Here is a 21,401-nt window from a genome sequence, read left to right as displayed (position 1 = left end):
ACGGCCGAGTAGCTGAAACAATAATGTAGCTTAACAGAAAGATACGGTAAAAAAAATAAAACGTGTATATATATATATATATATATATATATATATATATATATATATATATATATATATATATAGATAGATAGATAGATAGATAGATAGATACATATATATATATATATATATATATATATATATATATATATATATATATACATATGTATATACATGTATACATATACATTTTTGACCATCTTTCCGGATATTAACATCAATCGATTATGGAAATCGGCATTTTAAGTTTGGGTCAATAACTGCATTCGAAAGTGTAGGAACTATATTTTTATTTACCTGCTGGAAATTTAAATATATCACAAAATGGTCAAAATATGCACTAAATAATTTTAAAAAGGTCACAACGAATATATTTTATTATGAAACTAGCAGGGAGACTCGACGTTACCCGATGACTAACGAATGTTTCACACTCTCATATTTTTTTTTGTCATCGAAATCGGGTAAATTGCCCATTTTTCAATCAAATCGATTGATTGCCTGCTCTAGTTAGGGACCTATCGCAGTGCACCGGAGGGAAGCATCACATGTAGCCTCGCAATGATTCGTTCACAATATATTGTTATCTAAATTGCATTGTAGAGAACTTACTGTTGATTTTATGAAAATATCTTTATATATGCTGGCTTGAATTAATTTTTAAAATGCAAAAGTCAGGTATCATGCTTTAATTGTACTCTAAACGGGAATATTTATTTTGAACGCGACCATGTCATATCAAAGAACCTACTGTTGATTTTATATGCCTGGAATTACTGCTAGTTCGCTGATAATGGCTTGAATTAAAGTTTTAAATAAAAAAGTCAAGTATGGTGCAATTGTGAATTAAACAGAAGCATTAATTTCGAACGCGCCCCTGTCCTATCAAAGAACCTACTGTTGATTTTATATCTTAGGTATTTCGGCTTGTGTGGTAATAAAACTTCTCAAATGCATTTGTGATGTTAGGCTGAATAAGGTGTTAACATTGGCCAAAATCGCCTGTTCCATCCTTTATCGGATTATTTCGATTATCGATTATTGATACTTATCGAATACATTCCGATACAAAACCCACCCAAAACATCGCCATAAGTACCTTCGTGTGAAATTTCATAAAAACCAACCCAGCCGTTTTCGAGTCCATAGGGACCGAACTGACACACACAGATGAAGTAGACAAAGTTTTATATTATGCATTATTTTACTATTGAAGACAATAATATAACTGATTCGTAACAATTTTGTAACTATTAAATTCCCAGCAATATGAGCATTAACGAATTGGTCTCTTTATATTATTTTTAATGGAATTAGTTTTTTTTTTTGTATATTAACTCATTACATACTTTAAAAGAAGTGAAGAATTAATTTTTCTGTATTTTCCAAATGAGGATAGATTTTTTTGGATTATTTAAATTCTTCGGATAAATTTTAGAGCAACAATCGGTTTTTAGCAGCTTTTCAAAATGAATTAATCTGAAAACCGATGGTCCACTGCATATATTTTTGATCGTCTTCCCCGATATTATCGTCCATGAATATAGAAATAGGCATTTTAGCGTTTACTTAGTAGCTGCATTGGAAAATGTAGGAAGTATATTTTTATTTATCCGCGCAAATTTTAAATATATATGTATCTGTGTAAAAAAAATACAGGATCATTAATACTGCTCATCTTATATGTAAATAAGTTTTAAATATGTACTGAGCTGATATAAGGTTTTTTAAGTGAATAGTTATTCTGGAGAACATTTTACATCTAACACACTCAGAATCATACGATGTAAAATGCTCTCCAGAATAACGCTTCACTTAAAAAACATTTATATAAAAATATATCTGAAGAGAGCTGTACAAAGCTTGAAACGCGTTATAAAAATATCTAAAAATAAAAAACGATAAAAGGCTGAAAAACCCACAATTGTTGATGGTTACACTCTTTTAAATATACATTTTTTCTCTTGTTGGAACAACACAACCATCACTTTAAATATACATATATATATATATATATATATATATATATATATATATATATATATATATATATATACTAGCAGGCTGCCCGACATTGCACGGTCGTAAAATACGCTTAAATATAATATTTTGAAAAATGCAGATTTCGTATTCATTATTAGACCCAATATATAGTAATGATTTAAAAAGTAAAAAAGAAAAAATGATTCGTGCGCCACCACCGAGAATCGAAACCAAAATGCTCCGCTTACGATTTACTTTTACGTTAATGCCTGAGCTATGAAGACATGTTTGCTTAAAATTAAAACATGAACCACTATCTATTACGTTACGCATGCATATTCGTAATGCCGTCGTTCAACTTTCACCTGGCCAATTCCATTAAAAATTTATTTGCACTTTTGCATCGATTTTTCCTGGCTAAAAACCAAATATAAAGTTTCGCATGAGTTCAAATTCCTTATATTTGAATTTTCATGTCTGTAGACCAAAAACTGACAGAAAAGTTTAGTAGGCAAAATTAAAAAAAAAAATATATATATATATATATATATATATATACATACATACATATATATATACATATATATATACGCATACATATATACGCATATATATATATATACATATACGCATACATACATATATAGAGAAAGAGGTTTGTGTTTGCTATAAATACAAATATTACGCAAGTATAAATCATGTATTATATTTCCTTGAATATAATTACACGTAATAGTTATCAAAGATGATCATTTCATAATAAAACCGAAAAAACTAATATGGAATTAATTAAATTGAATCTTTAAAAGAATATGCAAATTAGCTAGATCTTTTGCAGATGAATGCAATTCAACAATCCATATATAACAAAGTTGTATTTTTTTTTCTAATAAATGGTAAACATGGGTTTTTAATATGAATATAAAAACACGGGGAAAAAAATTATAAGAGTATCGGTATATATTTGTGGAATAATTGTGAAGTTTGGTATGGCTAACCGTAGATGTAGGAAAAGGGGAAACGATACACCCTTATGGGTCGAAGAAAAAATTATGGTTAAACGAGAACGGTGGCGATTAAGGCGACTCAAAGAAGCAGCGCATATGCTGGGTGGCGATAAACTACTAATCAGACCTAATATAGAATTTATCATGATATGGCAACCATTAACTTTAAATACTAGATAACACGGAGAAGAAGGAAAGTAGAAATAGGTAATAAAAAAAGATCCCCGAGTTCGACGGAAAGATTCCTGCGTTTGATAAGATATACCTGAAGAAGGTCGTAGGTTACATCGACGTTGTGAAAATGGCATTTAAGAAAGGACCAAGAAAAGATGAACCATAAATCTCACCTCATTGTTTCAACTTAATCAAAATTTCTGATTGTTGTTCAGACGGAAGATGGCAGGAAGCAGTGACTTTCTCTCTCTCGAAAAAAAAAGACGTTGTCCAACTAAAACAATGAACAGCAACCGAAGAGTCTGATGCGAATCTAACATATCAGCAAATCTTGCTGTCTTTTATATTAGTGTTATATATGGTTAAAAAGAAAGGAGTGTGCTGTTCTATTAATAAACTACACCCTGTTTTTATCGTAGCTTGCACGCGTGAGAGAAAATAAACTTCTTTGAAAACCGGAAACTTGTAATTTGTTTCTAGTGAAGTACCGCCGGAATCCGAGACAGTTTAAAACTAGCTGAAGTACCCAACCACCATAAGTAATAGATCATCTAAAATTAAGCAATCAAGTCGAGAATTTCTCTCTTATTTTGCTAAGTCGATCTTTCAAGAAACTTTCATTTGAATCTTTCGATGGCTGCTGACGTCTAGGTGTACCACTACTCTAGGTGTATTATAGTTTTTGTGAGATTTTTTTATTGATCAATCACCGTTTATCAAGACTCAAATGCCTTTCGAGGATAAGGATTAATGAAATTGTCAGTTGTCAGCGAACAGCACATTGAAGAGCTTTTTAAATGATGGTCAGAATTCGATTATGTAAGTGTATAATCATACGACAATAATTTGTTGACATTAGACTTGAAAATAACTATGATATACGTTTCTGTATTTTTGAGATGACGATTGATTATTTATATTATTTGGATACTTCGGACTATTGTTCTCATCTTGAGTGTCATTTTCACAACGTTTCGGTTTGCAAGGATCCGTGGCGCAGTAGTTAGAGAACCTGAAAATATCAATTGTAAAAGTGATATTCGCCTGAAGGTTCAATTCTCAGTGTGGGCGACCGAAAATACAATTGCGAATTACTTGGAAATTCTAACCAGTCACGGCTGACAAACGAGAACATGCTACCCTGTGAAGTAAATAAAGAGTTCTGTTCACAATTCCGTCCAAATTCATGAGTTCGACAGAAACATTCTTGAGGTCGACTGAAGAAGGTCAGAGGTTACATCGACCGAAACGTTGTTAAAATGACACTCAAGGTGAGAACAATAGTCCGATGAATCCAAATAATACGAATAACTACGATGTAGTCAGCTGGAAAGTAGCCTCGTGGTATTGTGTTTCACACGTGGAAAGTTAGAGAAAAAGAAAACAACACTGTTATGACTTGTAATTTGTATTATCTAGATAATTCGAACTGTATTTATCATCTTGAATGTTATTCTTGCAACTGATCTTCTTCACGTGTATCTTATCGAACTCCGGAATATGTCTATCGGATTCTGTTCAGAATTTCGAAATGGAACCTTTTTTAATATTCTGCGCAGATGCTCGAGTTCGACAAAAAGGTTCGCGATTTCGATAAGATACGCCTGAAGAAGGTCGAAGATTACAATTGACGGAAACGTTGTAAGAATATCACTCAAGATGAGAAAAGTACTCAAAATAATCTAACAATAATATATTGCAAATCATTATCTAAAAAATTCAGAAACATTAGTATTGTAATGACTTATCAAGAGCCACAGCCATTCGAGGATAAAGTTTATAATGACTGAATAATTGAACATTTGGAGAGTATGTGTTTGACTGAGCAAAGTTGGACTACTTTCCTACATTTGTTTTAGATCTTAGGACCGTTAATTGATTACTATGACTAAGAAAATTTCTGATTCGTGTTTTGATTGAGCAGTTCTCAGCTATTGTTCTAATTTTTCCTTGGATTTTGGAAAGCTATTTGGGTAATATGATTGACCAAAAGTATGAAGTGTGTTTGATTGTGCACTGTCTAGCTACTATTCCACCCTCTACTTGGATCTAAGGAACGCTATGGGAGTATGATGATTGAGCAAACGTAAAACTGTGTTTGTTTGAGCAGCTACCAGTTACTGTTATCCCCTTTTGCTGCGATCTTAGGAAAGCTATGAGCATACGATGATTGAGTAAAGGTATACACCGTGTTTGAATTGGCAGTTGCCCGCTACTGTTCTACCCGCCTCCTGAATTTTTGAAACGCAATGAGAGTACGATAATTGAGCAAAGGTATATAATGTAGTTGATCGACAGTGCTCAGCAACTGTTCTCCACCTTTGATCTTCTGATCATTATGTTTCTCCATCAAGATTAACATCTATGTGCATCTAACTGATGTATTACAATTTCCTGAGCAATTTACTTTCTGCTTATCATACCAGATTATCTATTTTAAGTCCTCTCTTTTGATACACCAGTTTTTCGATGATCACAATAGAGATTAAAACTACCTGTACAAGATAGAGGATTTAACTTTAGACTGTAGCTGAACAGAGGTACTATAAGGCACGAGCAATGCCGAAAGGTCTTCCGGTCGACGATTATTATGATCGTTATTAATATTTATAAAAATAGAATGTCAGAGAGAATGTTATCATAACGAAATAAATATTTAGAGATAAAATGATGTAAAAATGTTTGAATAGAAAAGAATGTTAGAACATGAACAAAGTACGTGACGAAAATGGATTGTTCGATTTATGTCTTTGGTCACAATGATGTAACGAGAGAGCTTGAAAGACACGTATCAGTTAGTCAAGAGTTGTGAGTCAGAGAGAGAGAGAGAGAGAGAGAGAGAGAGAGAGAGAGAGAGCAAACAGACCATTTCGGTAGTCAGAGGGAGAAAGACGGTCCAAACAAAATGGCGATTAAGGCAACTCAAAGAAGCACTAGGGATATACAAACAAGTATGGGAAAATGTCGATAGTAAAAGTCTAGGACCAGCGTTGCAGTTTTCGAATGGGGGAAACATCCGGAATAAAGTTGCTGCAAATACCACCAAGACTTCGTGTTTTACGAATCTTCATTTGCAGCTTTTTCAAGGATCCATCAAATCAAAACCCAAGATAGACCAGATATGTTTCTCCATTGGTTGATGTAAAACTCCAGAGACTGTTATTTGTCCCTTAATGTTATAATTGTTATGTCCTGTTTAAACAGAAGAGACGTTGCGAGCCTACCCTTGTTTTATCGTTATTTCCATTGCAGGTGCTCGTCTGAACTCCAATCTCTGGTCCCCCTCGCCAATCTTTCACGAAAAACACCCGTCTAGCTGAATCCACTGTGAAAAATTTCCCTCACTCTATATCTGTGCCTAAATCAAAACGCGGATTTCATGAACAAAGCTTCTTTCTTAGAACTGCACGCCTGTGGAACTCTGTTCCGTCTTCCTGCTTCCCACCGGACTACAACTTGGATGTCTTCAAGTCCAACGTTAACAAATTCCTATTGAACAGCCCCCTTAAGTAAACACTTCATCAAATCTCCACACTAACGTAATGTATTTGCAATAACCCTTATCCCTGAGTGGCTTCCGGGCCTTGATAAGTGGTGATCACTGTGTAAAAAAAACAATTACTAGACGATAAATAGGAACATTTATATCTAGACGATCAAATATATATACATGTCAATAAACACATATATACTATCCCCCATAACATACCACTAAACGATACATGAATTCAGATATATATAAACAACATCACGCATGAGGACCAACTGAGTACAACAAAGAACGCCATTTTGGAAAGCCACTACTCCTTCGCACGAATCACTTAACCCTCATCTTAAATAATTTTAATAATTATGCATCCTTATTTGTTTAGATTCGATTAGGCAAGTTTATACCGGGTCCATTTGGTCTAATGGTTAGATTTCTTGCTAATGAGTCGGAATACCGAAGATCCATCCTTAGTCTAGTCACACCAACGACTCAAAAAGTAGTATTTTATTCATCGGTTTAGTCTATCCTAGATCATGGGTGAGAATGTCACAACTATCAGTGAGGATAACAGATCTATCTCCCAATTTTTGATTGATCTTCAAATTTTTCTAAAGTTATTTGCTATTTGCTAAACACTCGGCAGTATGAGATAAGAATCAAGGGTAGCTTTACTCTATATAGTAATCATGTAAAAATGAGGGGCGCCTTCACTTACATCCCAGTAGCTTATGAAAAGGGAGCCATCAGGTTGCCTTCGACTATAGGTGACTACTTTATATTTTACCTATTATTATGAGATTATTTTTTACGTACGTTCAGTGGTTAATCGAAGAAAAGCTCATAAGGATACATTTTTTTTTAATTGAGAATCGTCATGCATATTTATATTAATTTTCAACCAATCTCCGACGCGTTATTCATGAGATACGCATTCACGGTCACAGATGGGAAGTTTGTGGAGTAAAAGTGAATATTTTATTCTCTTTAAAATAACCTTAGACAAATCTGCAGTATATCAACAATTGGAAGATCTGCTATCCTCACTCATAGTTGAGAAATTCTCACCTGTGACCGAGGATAGACTGAACTGATAGGATGAATCGTCGTGGGTTGAAAAGAACCCCCCCCAAAAAAATGCATGCCGCCGCAGCCGAGATTGAACTCACTACACGATTTTGTAGTGTAATTCCAGTCTTGTTTGTCGCTGAATACTTGATGTTTCGCCAGGGCTACATGACGTCATTACTAGATGGGCTGCCTATCACGGCAACCCATCTAGTAATACCCATCTACCCTCGAGAGAAGGATATACCTCGTCAGTTTCCAAACCTGGTGTTTTACCTCGCGGTACATACAGCGCCTTACCTTCCCAAATGGTCACCCATCTGGTACTGGCTAGGCTCAACGTTGCTCAACTTCGGTGATCTGTCGAGAACCAGTGTGTCAATATGATTGTGCCGTATAAAAAAAACAACGGTGTCATGTTGATTTAAATTTATCTACTGTAACACAGTATAACAAGATAATTGAAAAAAAAAAGCAATAAAGTTCTGTGTCTTTAAGTGTATCACTCCCTTAATAATCGTGGAATACTTTCTGAGATAGAGAAATGATACCAAAGGGGAAAAGAGGAATACATGATTTAGTGTACATCGAGGAAAAGATACAGAAAGGAAGGAAAATTAGAAAAAGGAACATAGCCTTGGAATGTATCAGCTACAGGAAATCGTAAGATAGATTTCATCAGGAATATACAAAATACTAGATCAGATTATCAATTTGATAGAAAAAGCAATGAAAACACGGAGATTTGAACTGACAGCTGAAGGACAATACATAACTGGAATAAAACTACAAACAGGTATCTTCCACTTTATTGATCATAACCATGATGCCTCTTAACAATATACTAAGGAAATGCAAAGCCAGATACAAGTTTACTGATACAGACGAAAGAATGAACCAGCTTATGTATATGGAAAACCTGAATTTTTTCGCAAGAAACCAAAAAGAACTAGAGACGCTGATAAGTGCAACCAGAATCTTTAGCCATGATATTCAAATAGAATTCGAAATAAAATAGTACGCACTGTTAGATATAAAAAACGGAAAACTGAAGGCAATTGATGGGATAGGTGTTAACTGTCACAGATGGGAAGTTTGCCTTTTAAATTCATTTTGTAATTTGACAATGTGTCCGTGTTATAATAGGTAGAGAAGGTAGATTTGTTATACTCCCTATCTGGAGTGAGGTTGAAGGAACGTTTTATTCACCTTCAAATAACCCCACCCGTGGACGAGGATAGCCTGTGAGATTTGAAACGTCAATAGTTTTATAACAACGTAATATGTTCATCGGGATTTATCTTCTCTAACACAGTATAACAAGTTAACAGAAAAACAGATAAACTTCAGTTATATCACTCCCTTAATAATCGTGGACTACTTCCCGAGGGACAGAAAGGATACCAAAGAGAAAAAAAGGACACATTGTTTAGTATTAGTGTTGTTTCATCCAATTGAAATAGGCGCAGGTGAAACGTGAACAAATTCTGATTGCCAAAGTTTTCAGTCGACCATTGCAGCAACCAACCAGCTCAGTTCCCGTCAGACCAGTTTCCTCTTCAATAATGAATTTCAGTGTTACACATGGACATCCAACTCTCCTTTTTGCGTCTGGAGTCAAAAGTAGTAGCTGTCCTGCCGGTTCACCATGGCGACTAATATGACCGGCAAGTGCTAAACGTCTCTGCCTCACAATATTGGAACAACGAGATATGAAACTATACAATGACTTGTTAGTTAGGTGATTTAGTATACATAGACCAAAAGATCATGAATGGAATAAAAATAGAAAAAAGAGAATAGCCATGTCATGGATCGACTACAAGAAAGCGTACGGTATTCCTCTAACATAGATAATAGAACAGACGATTCAATTTGATTGAAAAAGAAATGAGAACATGACGACTTGAACTGGCAGCGGAAGGACAATAGGTAACACAGAAAAAATACAAAGAGGTATATTCCACTCTGCTGATCATAATATGATAGCTCTTAACAATATACTAAGGAAATTCCAAGTCATTTATAAGTTTATTGATACAGACGAAAGAATAAATTATCTTATGTATATGGACGACGTGAAACGTTTTGCAAGAAACAAAAAGGAGCTAGAGACGCTGATAAACAGAACCAGCATCTTCAGTCAGGATATCTAAATGGAATTTGAAATAGTGCTACTAGTTATAAGAAACGGAAAACTGCGGGAAACTGAGGGTATGAAACTATCCAACTAAGAGGGAGATAAACACACAAAGCGTATATGGCACCTATTTGGGAGTTCTGAAAGCAGGCACCAACAAATTACCCGAAGTGAAAAACTGGAAAAGAACAATTAAGAAGAACTATAAACCTTCTAGAAACTATAGAACTTATACAGGGTGTCCCAATAAAATTTATGCACTCTTTAAATGGCCATAGCACCAACATTTATTATACGAAATACAAGTTTCATACATCAAAATACTGTGAACAAATATAGAAACCAGCTACTTATTGAAAGTGTTCAAATTATTGGCCATTGTGGTCCATAAACATTTACTGATTGAATAAAAAACGTTCCTAATCAGTTCAATTGATATGTTGACACATCTTCTTTTAATGGTTGCTTTCAATTCATTCATTGTAGCTCGTTTTGTGGTGTGAACCCTGTGTTTAAACCCCCCCCCCCGAAAAAGATTCCATTGGGCGAGGGTCAAATCCGGTGAGCGTGGACAGTACGCGATATTTTCTCTTCGTCCTACCTATCTGTTTCGCAGGTGAATATCAAAATATGCTCTTACGTCATGATGATAGTGGGGAAGTGCTCCATCCTGCTGGATGTGTCATCCTTTATCCCTAAACATCTCTTAGAGACATGGTATAGCGTATTCATGTAGCAAGTTGAGATAATGTATACATTTTATTGGTACACCCTGTATAATAGAAATAAATGATATAAAACATGTGCAGTATCATTGTTTATAGACGTGACCAAAGAAAATTGAAGTATCTCCGCTAGGACACCAAGAAAACTTATGACTATCTACAATGTATTACACTAAAAAATGATGCTGACTAATTTTATATGAACAGGGAAGAAAGAAAAGGAGAACAATTAGTATATAAGACTGTGTAAATGACTAAAAAATGAATTAGAAAAATACATAATGCAGAACACAGATAGACATCCCAACAAAAGGCACAGTCAAATGAAAAGAAAACAACAAGCATCGAAAAGATACAAGAAAACAGCAAATACAAACTCTGTGAATAAAGAGACGAAATGATAAACAATATAAGTGAATACGACAAACTAGGCCAATAAGAATATGATCGGCGTTGTATTGGATGAATAATATCTAAAGTTTAGAAAAAAATATTCTTCCTCTGAGAGGCAACCGGGCCGGGTTTCGTTCGGGTGGCGGCAATTTTTAGAGTGTTATTATATATTGATATGGAAAGAAAATGCCAACTAATTTCACGATGAACTTACGATATAAAGAAGAGTTATCAGTGTGTTTGTCCAGCTTGAGAAGAATGAACTGGGCGGAGAAGAAAAAAAGAGGGATTGTGAAAACGTGAGAGGGGAAAGTTAGACAAAAAAGATAAACAGGTAGAAGTTTAAATAGAAATATAATACACTTTTCCCTCGAGAAACACTGGGAAGCTATGCAAGTAAACTATATAAGATCGTTGTGAACTATCAGGAGATCATTTTAACTTTGAAATTACATGTATATTTCAAAGCCTTATGAAATAGATGTGGTTACGTATTTCGAGGTCGATATTGCAAACTTGTAACTCATTAGCCTACAATTCAGTCACTCAAAGAGCTTCATTTTAAAAGTATCACTATCAATATAGATTTGAAATTATCAAATACAGCGTGTAGTTGTATTAGACTTAAACAGAATTTGAAGATTAGATAGTTGGCAATTACTGGAGTCGAAGTCTGATAGCCGTTATGGTTGTTTAAAGCCAGTTTAGCTGCCATATTTTTGAGATCAGAAGTCTCCGTCAAAAAACCTATTTTCAAACGATGAACGGCAAACTACGAGTTGCATCTAAAACAAATAAGTGATGTATGCATGGTCCCTCGTTAGTTCTGCATTTGCCCCCCCCCCCCATTTAGCTTCCAAAGTCCCCAGAGGACATTAAATCCTGGTGATAATGAACAAACGGTGCAGATTTAGGTCTTAACATATGTAAATGCAAAAAAAAAAAAATTACTAAGTCCACCCCATTTAGCCCCAAAAGTCACCAATATTTAAATTTGAGTTCAGCACCATTCAAAACTACTATATAGACATACACATAAAATTGTTGACAAATATGGTAAAATAGTCCCAAAAATGGAGTGTTTTTATTAGCCCTAAAAGAGCCCCTGATGCACACCCAAGAGTATCGCGAAGTACAGACAAACAAAATTATATAAAAATCAGTTAGTTACAACTTTTTAGAAAGATTTATAAAAATCGAAGGCATCAATTTTAATTAGCACAAAATTGTCAATTTTAACCATTTTAACCCGAAAGGCACCCCTATGGGGACAACCAGAGTTTTCCCAGAAAATCTGTTCTGTTGCCTTTTTACACATATTATGTTTAATGTTTGTGCAAAATTTCAAAAAAAATTTTAAGGCGTAGTTATTGAGAAAAGTACGGACAGACGAATGGAGAAGGGTGAATTTACAGGTCCACCCTCATCTTGTCGGGGGACCAAAAACCCCAATAGACATTATCAGGAATCAATAAGTGACTTTTTACTTCAAACCCGTTTCAAATCTTGGATCAAGAATCAAAGTCAGATATCGGCATTTTTCAGAGTCACTGTTGGTTTCTGTTTCTGTTTTTTTTTTTTTTTAATTGACGCTCGAATCAGGAGTTTGATCCTTGAGTATTGTCGTTATGATATAAGAAAATAATAAATACTAGATAGAAAAATGTGCTTTCTATTTACGTGTATCAAACTGGGAGAGTGTGTGAATGTTGTTTTAGTTATTTCATCTTTTAATGCCAAAAGTAACAATTGAATTCCCGACAATTCGTAATGCAATATCACTTGTTTACAGGGTGTGAACCGGAATATGAACTTATGAGAAATGACAAAGAAATGCACACACAAGTCATAAGTAAATGTCCTGTTTTATTGACAATATTTCATACTGATTCAATATTACGTCGTGTAATCGCCGAGATTAAATAATTTTAATCATAAATTATATGCTCTAAAATTTTATTGGTTGTTTGGTTTTACCGAATATCAATTTTCGGATCATTTATTCCGAATCATATAATTTTAGTAAAAGTTTTGCTTAAAGTCCTTTATATTTTCAAATATTTATTCATGGTGTTTAGTTTGGTTGTTTTGCTTTACGGTATATCAACTCTTTTTTGGGTTATTTAAATCCGAATCCAGTAATTTGGATAAAACTATGATAATATATATATATACATATATATATATATATATATATATATATATATATATACACACACACACACACACACGCACACACATATATATATGCTTATGATTTATTCGTGTTTTTCAATCTTAAGCAAAGTTAAATGTAAACAGAACGTTGTTAAAATAAATTTCATGAACGTTGTGTACAGATCGTTTTACTGGAGAGAGTATTTTTGTCTGCACTGTAGAGACATCTCTGGATCGGATGTTAGGTCCTGGGCACAACAAGCAGCTTTCCGGTTATTAGACACTGTAGGCATACCAACTTTAGATCAAGGGATTGATATGTCCGCGGTTACGTCTGCTGGTGTGCTTTCTATTTACGTTATTGGTGACATTACTGGCAGGACCGTGTAGAGTCCAACTTTTGAGGATTCCAACTGAAGAAGAAAAAAGATATATATATATATAGATTTGTTATTGTTGTTTTTTCAAGCTATACATACGGTTAATATTGGCCCCGCCTCGGAGCTCATTTTTTTTATTTACTTAGAAAGTCGCCCTTTTAATTTGTTTGGACGTATATAACATTTTTATTTATTTATTATTTTTAAAAACAGTAATCTACGTACACGCGTGTTTCGAGGTCGTTACCTCTCGTCAGCGTAGTTCAACTGTTTCTAGGGATCGAATCAGACCATGTTTACCACAGTCCGGTGCCTTAACCGTTAGGCCAGAAACCCTAGATTAATTATACTGTTTATTTTTATCGCTTATAAATTTAGATTTGTTATTGTTGTTTTTTCAAGCGATACATACGGTTAATATTGGCTCCGCCTCGAAGCTCATTTTTTTAATTTACTTAGAAAGTCGCCCTTTTAATTTGTTTGGACGTATATAACATTTTTATTTATTTATTATGTATCGCTTGAAAAAACAACAATAACAAATCTAAATTTATAAGCGATAAAAATAAACAGTATAATTAATCTAGGGTTTCTGGCCTAACGGTTAAGGCACCGGACTATGGTAAACATGATCTGATTCGATCCCTAGAAACAGTTGAACTACGCTGATGAGGGATAACGACCTCGAAACACGCGTGTACGTAGATTACTGTTTTAAAAATAATAAATAAATAAAAATATATGTATATATATATATATATATATATATATATATATATATATATATATATATATATATATAATAGCAGATCAACTCGGCTTTGCTCGGTCCCTATATACTATTCATAACTTTATATGCATATGTATATATTAAAAAAGTGTGATTACATACGGTAATGCCTTTCTTTATAATAGGCTTTCATAACTATCATAGACAAAGGTTAGTAGAGACCGCAGACGTCAAATTTTTTAAAACTTAAACCACAATTTTGGCCCCTTAACATTTATTGTTTTGGGCTCAAATTAAATTTAAATGTTTGCCCATGTCCAAGTAACCTACATCTAAAATTTCAAGTGTTTAGACCCTAAATTGTCGGAGGAGTTTGGTAGAGTCTGCAAGGTCAACTCTGTAAACTTTGACCTCTTGCCAGATAAATTTTCGCCCAAAACTAATTAAAAAGCTTGCTGCATATCTGAATATCCTTTATATAAAATTTAAAATGTTTAAACCAAAATTTGCTAAATAGTTTGCTAGAGACCGCTATGGTAAAATCTTTTGAACTTTGAACCTTTGGTAGCCAAATTTTCAGCCAAGAACCGATGAAAAAGCTTGCCTTATGTCTGAATACACTTTATGTAAAATTACAAATATTTAGACCAAAATTTTGCTGATTTATTTCGTAGAGACCGCAGAGGTCAATTTTTTAAAACTTTGACCCGAATTATTACTCCCTTTCAGTTATTGTTTCGGGCTCAAACTAAATTATAAAGTTAGATCCATGTCCAAGCAACCTACAACTAAAACTTAAAGTGTGTAGACCCGAAATAGTCGGAGGGGTTTGGTAGAGTTCTCAAAGGTCAAATTGTTGAAACCCGATTACAACGATTTTCCCAAAGCTTCATAGCCCTTATTTCAAACCTCGAGTCTGTAGACCGAGTTATTTAGTAGGGAAGTGTATGCACACAGACAGACGGGCGCACACACGCACACATTTTTACTTATATATATATATATATATATATATATATATATATATATATATATACTAGCAGTTCAGCCCGACATTGCTCGGGCTCCATGTACTGTCAATAACTTTATATGCATGTGTACAGATAAAAAGTGTGCATATGTATGGAAATGCATTTCTATATAATAGGCTTCCTTAACTACCATAGAGAATAGTTGCTAGAGACCGCAGTGGTCAAATTTTCTTTTACTGTGACCTCAGTTTTGACCTCTTGACATTTATTATTTTGGGCTCAAATCAAATTAAAATGTCTTACCTATATCCAAGTAACCTACATCTAAAATTTCAAGTGTTTAGACCCTAAATTGGCTGAGGAGTTTGGTAGAATTTTCAAAGTTTAACTCTTTCAACTTCGACCTCTGGGCAGCTAAATTATTTACCCCACAACTGATTAAAAAGCTTGCTGAAAGTCTGAATACCCTTTATGTAAACTTTTAGATGTTTAGACCGAAAATTGGCTTAATAGTTTGCTAGAAACCGCAAAGATAAAATCTTTTGAACTTTGACCCCTTGGAATTTCACAATTTCACTTTTACAGATATATAGATTGTTTTTCCAAATTTCTCTCTGCGAACTTTATTTTCTAACTTACAAGCCTGATAATTAATTATCATCTCGAAAGAAAAAGTTTACTGCTAATTTTTACATTAACTGATTCCGATATTTACGTTTGATTTCGTTTTAACATGTACTGAATTACTTTCCTGAGCACACACCCACTAGCAGCAAGTCCTGGCAACATCAACCTGAAAGAATAGTTGGAAATGTCTTATATACCATACATTACGACCATGTAATCCCTACAGCCACCTACCTTGAAAATGCTGCTGTGAAACCTAACATAGTTATATGGAATAAGTCAGAGAGAGTTGCAACCTTGGTTGAAGTGGTGTTCCTCATGATGGCGGTCTGAACAGAGCTGAAAGAGAGAAACAGAAGAAATACCGAGGTCTCATGTATGATATGAAAAGAAACTGTAATCTTAAGGGGATATCAATTATATCAGTTATCATAGGTGCCACAAGGCTTATGAAGAAGAACCTGAAGTCCTACCTTACTAATATTCCTGGTGAACCAAGTGCAAAAGAGATTCAGACAATTGCACTTAAGGGAACAACGAGGATACTAAAAAGAGCTCTCGGTTGGTTTCAATAAAAAGCAGGGAAATGTTGGCAGCTGGTTTGGCTGTCCCATATCCAGCATTACAATCTTCAAAAGAAGAAAATAAATAAATATATATATATATATATATATATATATATATATATATATATATATATATATATATAGTTGCATTCTGGTATGTTTGTTTGTTTGTTTGTTTGTTCATAATTTAATTATAATGTACAAAAGGTAAATTGTTTCATAAATTAATTCATATTCTGAAACTAGATATTCATACACTGTTATCCCAGCATGATTTCTATATATGCTATTCATTCAAAGGAAATCTGCATTCAACGAGTAACCTCATTTGCATATTACATCAAAGCCAATCTACTTTAATAATTAGCTCCATGTTTATAATAGTTGTTAGTAATAGAATTTTTAAATAGTTATATTTAAAAATATTATTTAAACTTAGTTACTCTATTTTTAATTGAATTGATATTTAATTTATTTTTAATTATTATTAATTGACACAAGTTATGTTTAAAAGCGGAAGTAAGTTTATGTATTTAATCCTTTCTTCTTTCGTCGGTTGATTGTGGAAATTATTATATAATTTCTCACATTCTGAATATTCTGTCACTAATTGCTTGCTAGGTTAGCATTGCTGGATGGCATCGTCCTTGTGAGTTGAAATTCCTACTTGTGAGACATCGGCTTGGGGTAATTAGCTGGTTGGATGACCGCTCCCTTGTCGAGACGAAGTAGGTCCATTTCACAGTCGGGGTTCAGCGCGGTTTGCTTGATCAGTGTTAGTTAATAGTATTTCTTGTGTGCAGGGCGTTTGCTCAGTTAGCAGAGTGCTTGCCTCGCATACAAGAGGCTCGGGCTTCGAATATGTCTAACTGATGAGCCAAATGAAGACGAAACTCGAGTCTGGGACTTCCAGTTCGTTGGCTGTCAGGGCTCTGGTGGCTGCGACGTATTTGGCTGTGGAAATTATTGTTTATATATGGCACTATTTCGTAGGTTCACTGCGTTGTTATCCCTCTCCCCCATCATAGACCGGGGTGATTTAATCGCGCGGAGCGATACAGGAGAAAAGGGACTACAGTGCAATTTCGCCATAGCTTGCTCTCTCTGATCGCTGGCAACCATGGGGTAAAGAGCAGATATTTTTGTCTTTCTGTAAAGAGGGGAGTCCCCCCATCCCAGCACTAGTTATGAACAGCTACGTTGATAATTTAAAAGTTAATTGTTGTGAGTGTTAATTATTTGACTGTAAAATATTGTAATGTATATTGTAAAATAAATAGTTAAGATTTTCATACATATTTCGACTTGTGTGCATGTTGTTTAATCTGCCTCAAACGTCGAAACCGTGCCAGCAGCGATTTCAGCAAAAGGGTATCCATAGAGAATGAAGAACAGCGGGGGAAAAAGCCACACCCAAATTCACTCTTAGAAAAAGACGTCTAGTACTGATACAACGTGTTGCAATATGAGCTGGTCACACTAGATACTGACGCATATAACCATAAATTGGTTACCATTCCCAGGACGTTTTTGTAACACTTGGGCGGTCATACTAACATTTAAACATGAGTCGGAACAATTACATTGAGAGTATTGCCAGGACCGCTGCGAAGAAGGTAGGTTCTCTCTATCGTGCTACTAACGCTCGAAAGTATCCTGTATCTCTATAAGGCCACCATTCGCCCATATATGGAGTATTGTTGTCATATTTGGGTTAGTGCATCTGCCACTAGTCTCTCGCTCCTAGACAAGGTTAAAAAAAGAGTCGCCAATCTGATAGGTCCTATAAGCTTCAGCCTCTGCTCCATCGACGAAATGTAGCATCCCTCTGCCTGCTCTACAAGTACTTTAACCGTGAAAGTTCTGAGGAACTGCAAGCACTTGTGACCCCTCAATGTAATACCCCCGACAAACTCGACAAGCAGCTAAATCCCACCCCATTCACAGTAGAGATCCCTAGATGTAAGAGAGCCTTCCACTCCAGCAGTTTCTTCCCCAGAACCGCTAGACTTTGGAATTCCCTTCCGGGTCCCTGCTTCCCCAACTGTACTGACATGCAGAAGTTCAAGTGTAATGTGAACCGACATCTTGCTGCCCAACTCCCTACACAGTACCCCTGATGCTTATGTCCCTAATAGTATCCCCCTATATCAAAGTGGCAATGTTCTTTGTTTGGGAGTGAAAATGTAATAAAAAATACTAGTTACTGAGTCATCGTGTTACAATTAGTTCTGTGACCAGGATTTCTTTTTATTTTTTTTTTTCTTTAATGACTGAATATGGTTAGTTTTATAACTTTTAGTTTGTGCTGCCGGTGTCTTCGTTTTTTGTTTTTCTGAAGTCGAGTAGGTTATATTCCCGTCTTCAGACCTTGGACACCTTTGTTCGTAGTAATTCCAGCGTTTATGCTGATTTTAAGTATTTTCCTTCTGTTTTCTTTTTGTAATGGTTGTCTACAGCTGTAATTTTATATAGTGCCCACCCTGCCTTTCGTTCCCTTAGTAGTGTATGAGAATCTATTCCTTCCTGTCGCCAAAAAATTCCTACCTGAAGATTTATTATTAATTTTTTCTTGTTTTCCCACAAGCCTTTCACTTTCTCTGTTTGATAACAAAGCCTCCGACAGTGTCTTCGGGTTGGTTCTGACGACATCTTCCTTAATGAAAATAATTGTTTATTCCATCAATAAAGAATTCGGCCAGCTGTACAGCTGACCCTTCTCTTAGATTAGAGTCCCTATAAGCTCAGAGTCCCTATAAGCTCAGAGTCCCTATAAGCCAGCCTAGCAAGACTTGACATTCTACTACCTAATTCCGCAAGCGATTCATTTTTTCTTGCATCACCTTAATCAATGCTCGAGCAGCACAAGGAGGGTTGACAAACTCTCCATACTGTGATGTAATGTCATCGAAATTGATCGTCATCAAAGTAACTTCCAATCCATCTGAATAGGCTATGTTATTTAATTCATGGTCCGTTAAATTATCTACCCTTTGTTTTCTTAACGTCATTAGCCTTTTATTATTTTAATTAATTGGAATGCTTACTGAGATGAGTATTGTTTATACATTTATTTATTTTAGACTATTAGCCTCATCTTTTAGTTGTTGTTGCACGACGTTTCAACCAACCATTCCTCTGGCCTTCGTCAGGTGGTAACCGTGACAGGACAGGAACTCCAAATCTCCTAACTGCATCCTCAGCAATTACTACTTTCTTTAGTTGTTGTCGTCTCACCATGTTTTGGCCAACTAAGCCTCTGGCCGATTTTGTGAAGAATTGAAACCGCTATCTTCACACAATGCTCACCTGGAACCGTAGAGATTCAATGTCTCTATCCACTGTGCCACGGGTCCCGAAGGGCGATCAAGGTTGGATTTTTTTGGTCTTATAAATCCGCGTTTATTTATTATCTGATCTTCCATTGTCAGCTGCGTACAGAATTATATATATTTTTTTTAATTAATTGAAATGCTTGTGGAGATGAGTATTATTTATTCATTTACTTATTGTGGACTATTGCTCTAGCCTTCGTCAGGTGGTTACCGCGACGGGATAGGAACTCCTAATCTCTTAACAGCATTCTCAACAATTACTGCCTTCCATAGTTGTTGCTTCTTGGCTCTTAAAAATTGTTGGATAAACAAAACGAATTTATTTTTATAATGGTTAATAACACATTAATTAATTATAATTTAATCAACCCCGCCAGTCAACTTTTTGACACTTAAATGAAAGTGTCATATATATATATATATATATATATATATATATATATATATATATATATATATATATATTTAGGGGATTAGAACAAGAGTCTATAGAGCAGAGTATATTTTAATGTATTAGTAAATTAATTAATATTATTAACAGTGCTCGTTGTAATGTAGATATAAAATAAGCTCGATAGGCATGTATATCCCAGTGCTATTTTAATATTAAGTAATATTATTTAAAATTTAAAATCAAAAATATGTTTCATAAGGAAGAACAAACAAAATCAATAAATTGTACGATCGTTTCGGAAACGATGTTTTTATTGTGATAGACAGTGAGTCTTGGACAATAATTTTATGATATAGTTTTGTGAAGCAAAGTCTCCTCATCAGCAAAAATATTGGTTGTTTTTTTTAAAGACACCAAAAATAAACCTAGCATTTTTTTTAAGTAAGGTAGATGTATCTGCAAAATATTTAAAATATAAAGAAAAATAGTTAGTTTTTTGATGTTGATAAACAAAGTAAGATAAAATAAAAATAAAAATAAACTAAGATAAAATCGGGTTGAAAGTTAAGGTTTAGAGTTTAATTTTAAATATTTTTGACAAAAAATAAATAAATAAATACCTTTTAATGGTTCGTTTCCTAAAAGTCGTACGTATCATCGCCGATGCATTCATTTGGTAAATGTAGTTTATGAATGCTTTAAAATGTTGATGTATATAAACTTTCAAAGGTGACGCCAATGGAAATATTAACAGTTTAAATCGTTAGTGACGTTAAATTTAAAATCAGCTGAGATATTTCAAATACAAAGGGAGATAATTTTATTCAAATAGAAGAATGAAATATTTAAACGTTAAAAGGGAGATAACCACTAATTACTTAATAGTTGACTTTTAAAAAAATAAATGCATCTTATTGGTAGTAATAAAATAAAATAAAAAATTTAAATTAGTAATTATAATTTATATATAATTTATAGAACTTATATTCATAAATAGTAGCATATAAATTCAAAGTGAAATAGATACTAAACTGATATAAAATAGAAAATAATGGTAAAATAGCAGATAATATAATAATAATGATGATAAAATAATAGTTATTAATTTATAAATTATAAATTTTAAGATTGATTAGTCATAAGATAATTTTATGATTTATAGTGGCTTAAATTTGTCGAATATATATATATATATATATATATATATATATATATATATATA

General features: G+C 34.1%; 1 protein-coding gene across 15 annotated transcripts in view; it reads right to left on the bottom strand.

Annotated features, from left to right (window-relative positions):
• The window catches only part of LOC145277951 (immunomodulatory peroxidase-like), a 200,001-nt gene that overhangs the window by 76,910 nt on the left and 101,690 nt on the right, over positions 1 to 21,401 (bottom strand). For 9 of the 15 annotated variants that reach the window (XM_080130048.1, XM_080130055.1, XM_080130057.1 and 6 more), the window contains one exon: positions 16,119 to 16,223. The exons of 4 other annotated variants lie outside the window; for them this stretch is intronic. In XM_080130048.1, coding sequence (XP_079986174.1) covers positions 16,119 to 16,223 — 105 coding nt within the window. Of the gene's footprint in view, positions 1 to 3,379; positions 3,585 to 16,118; positions 16,224 to 16,357; positions 16,514 to 21,401 lie in introns of those variants that run through there. 2 more of the 15 variants (XM_080130052.1, XM_080130061.1) reach the window with 2 other exon arrangements.

The sequence above is a fragment of the Euprymna scolopes genome, chromosome 6 (assembly GCF_053919585.1).
Source record: "Euprymna scolopes isolate OS-2025 chromosome 6, ASM5391958v1, whole genome shotgun sequence".
In the NCBI taxonomy this organism is placed as follows: Eukaryota; Metazoa; Mollusca; class Cephalopoda; order Sepiida; family Sepiolidae; genus Euprymna; species Euprymna scolopes.
Note: the sequence above shows the minus strand (reverse complement) of the source record. Positions and strands in the feature narration are given on the sequence as shown.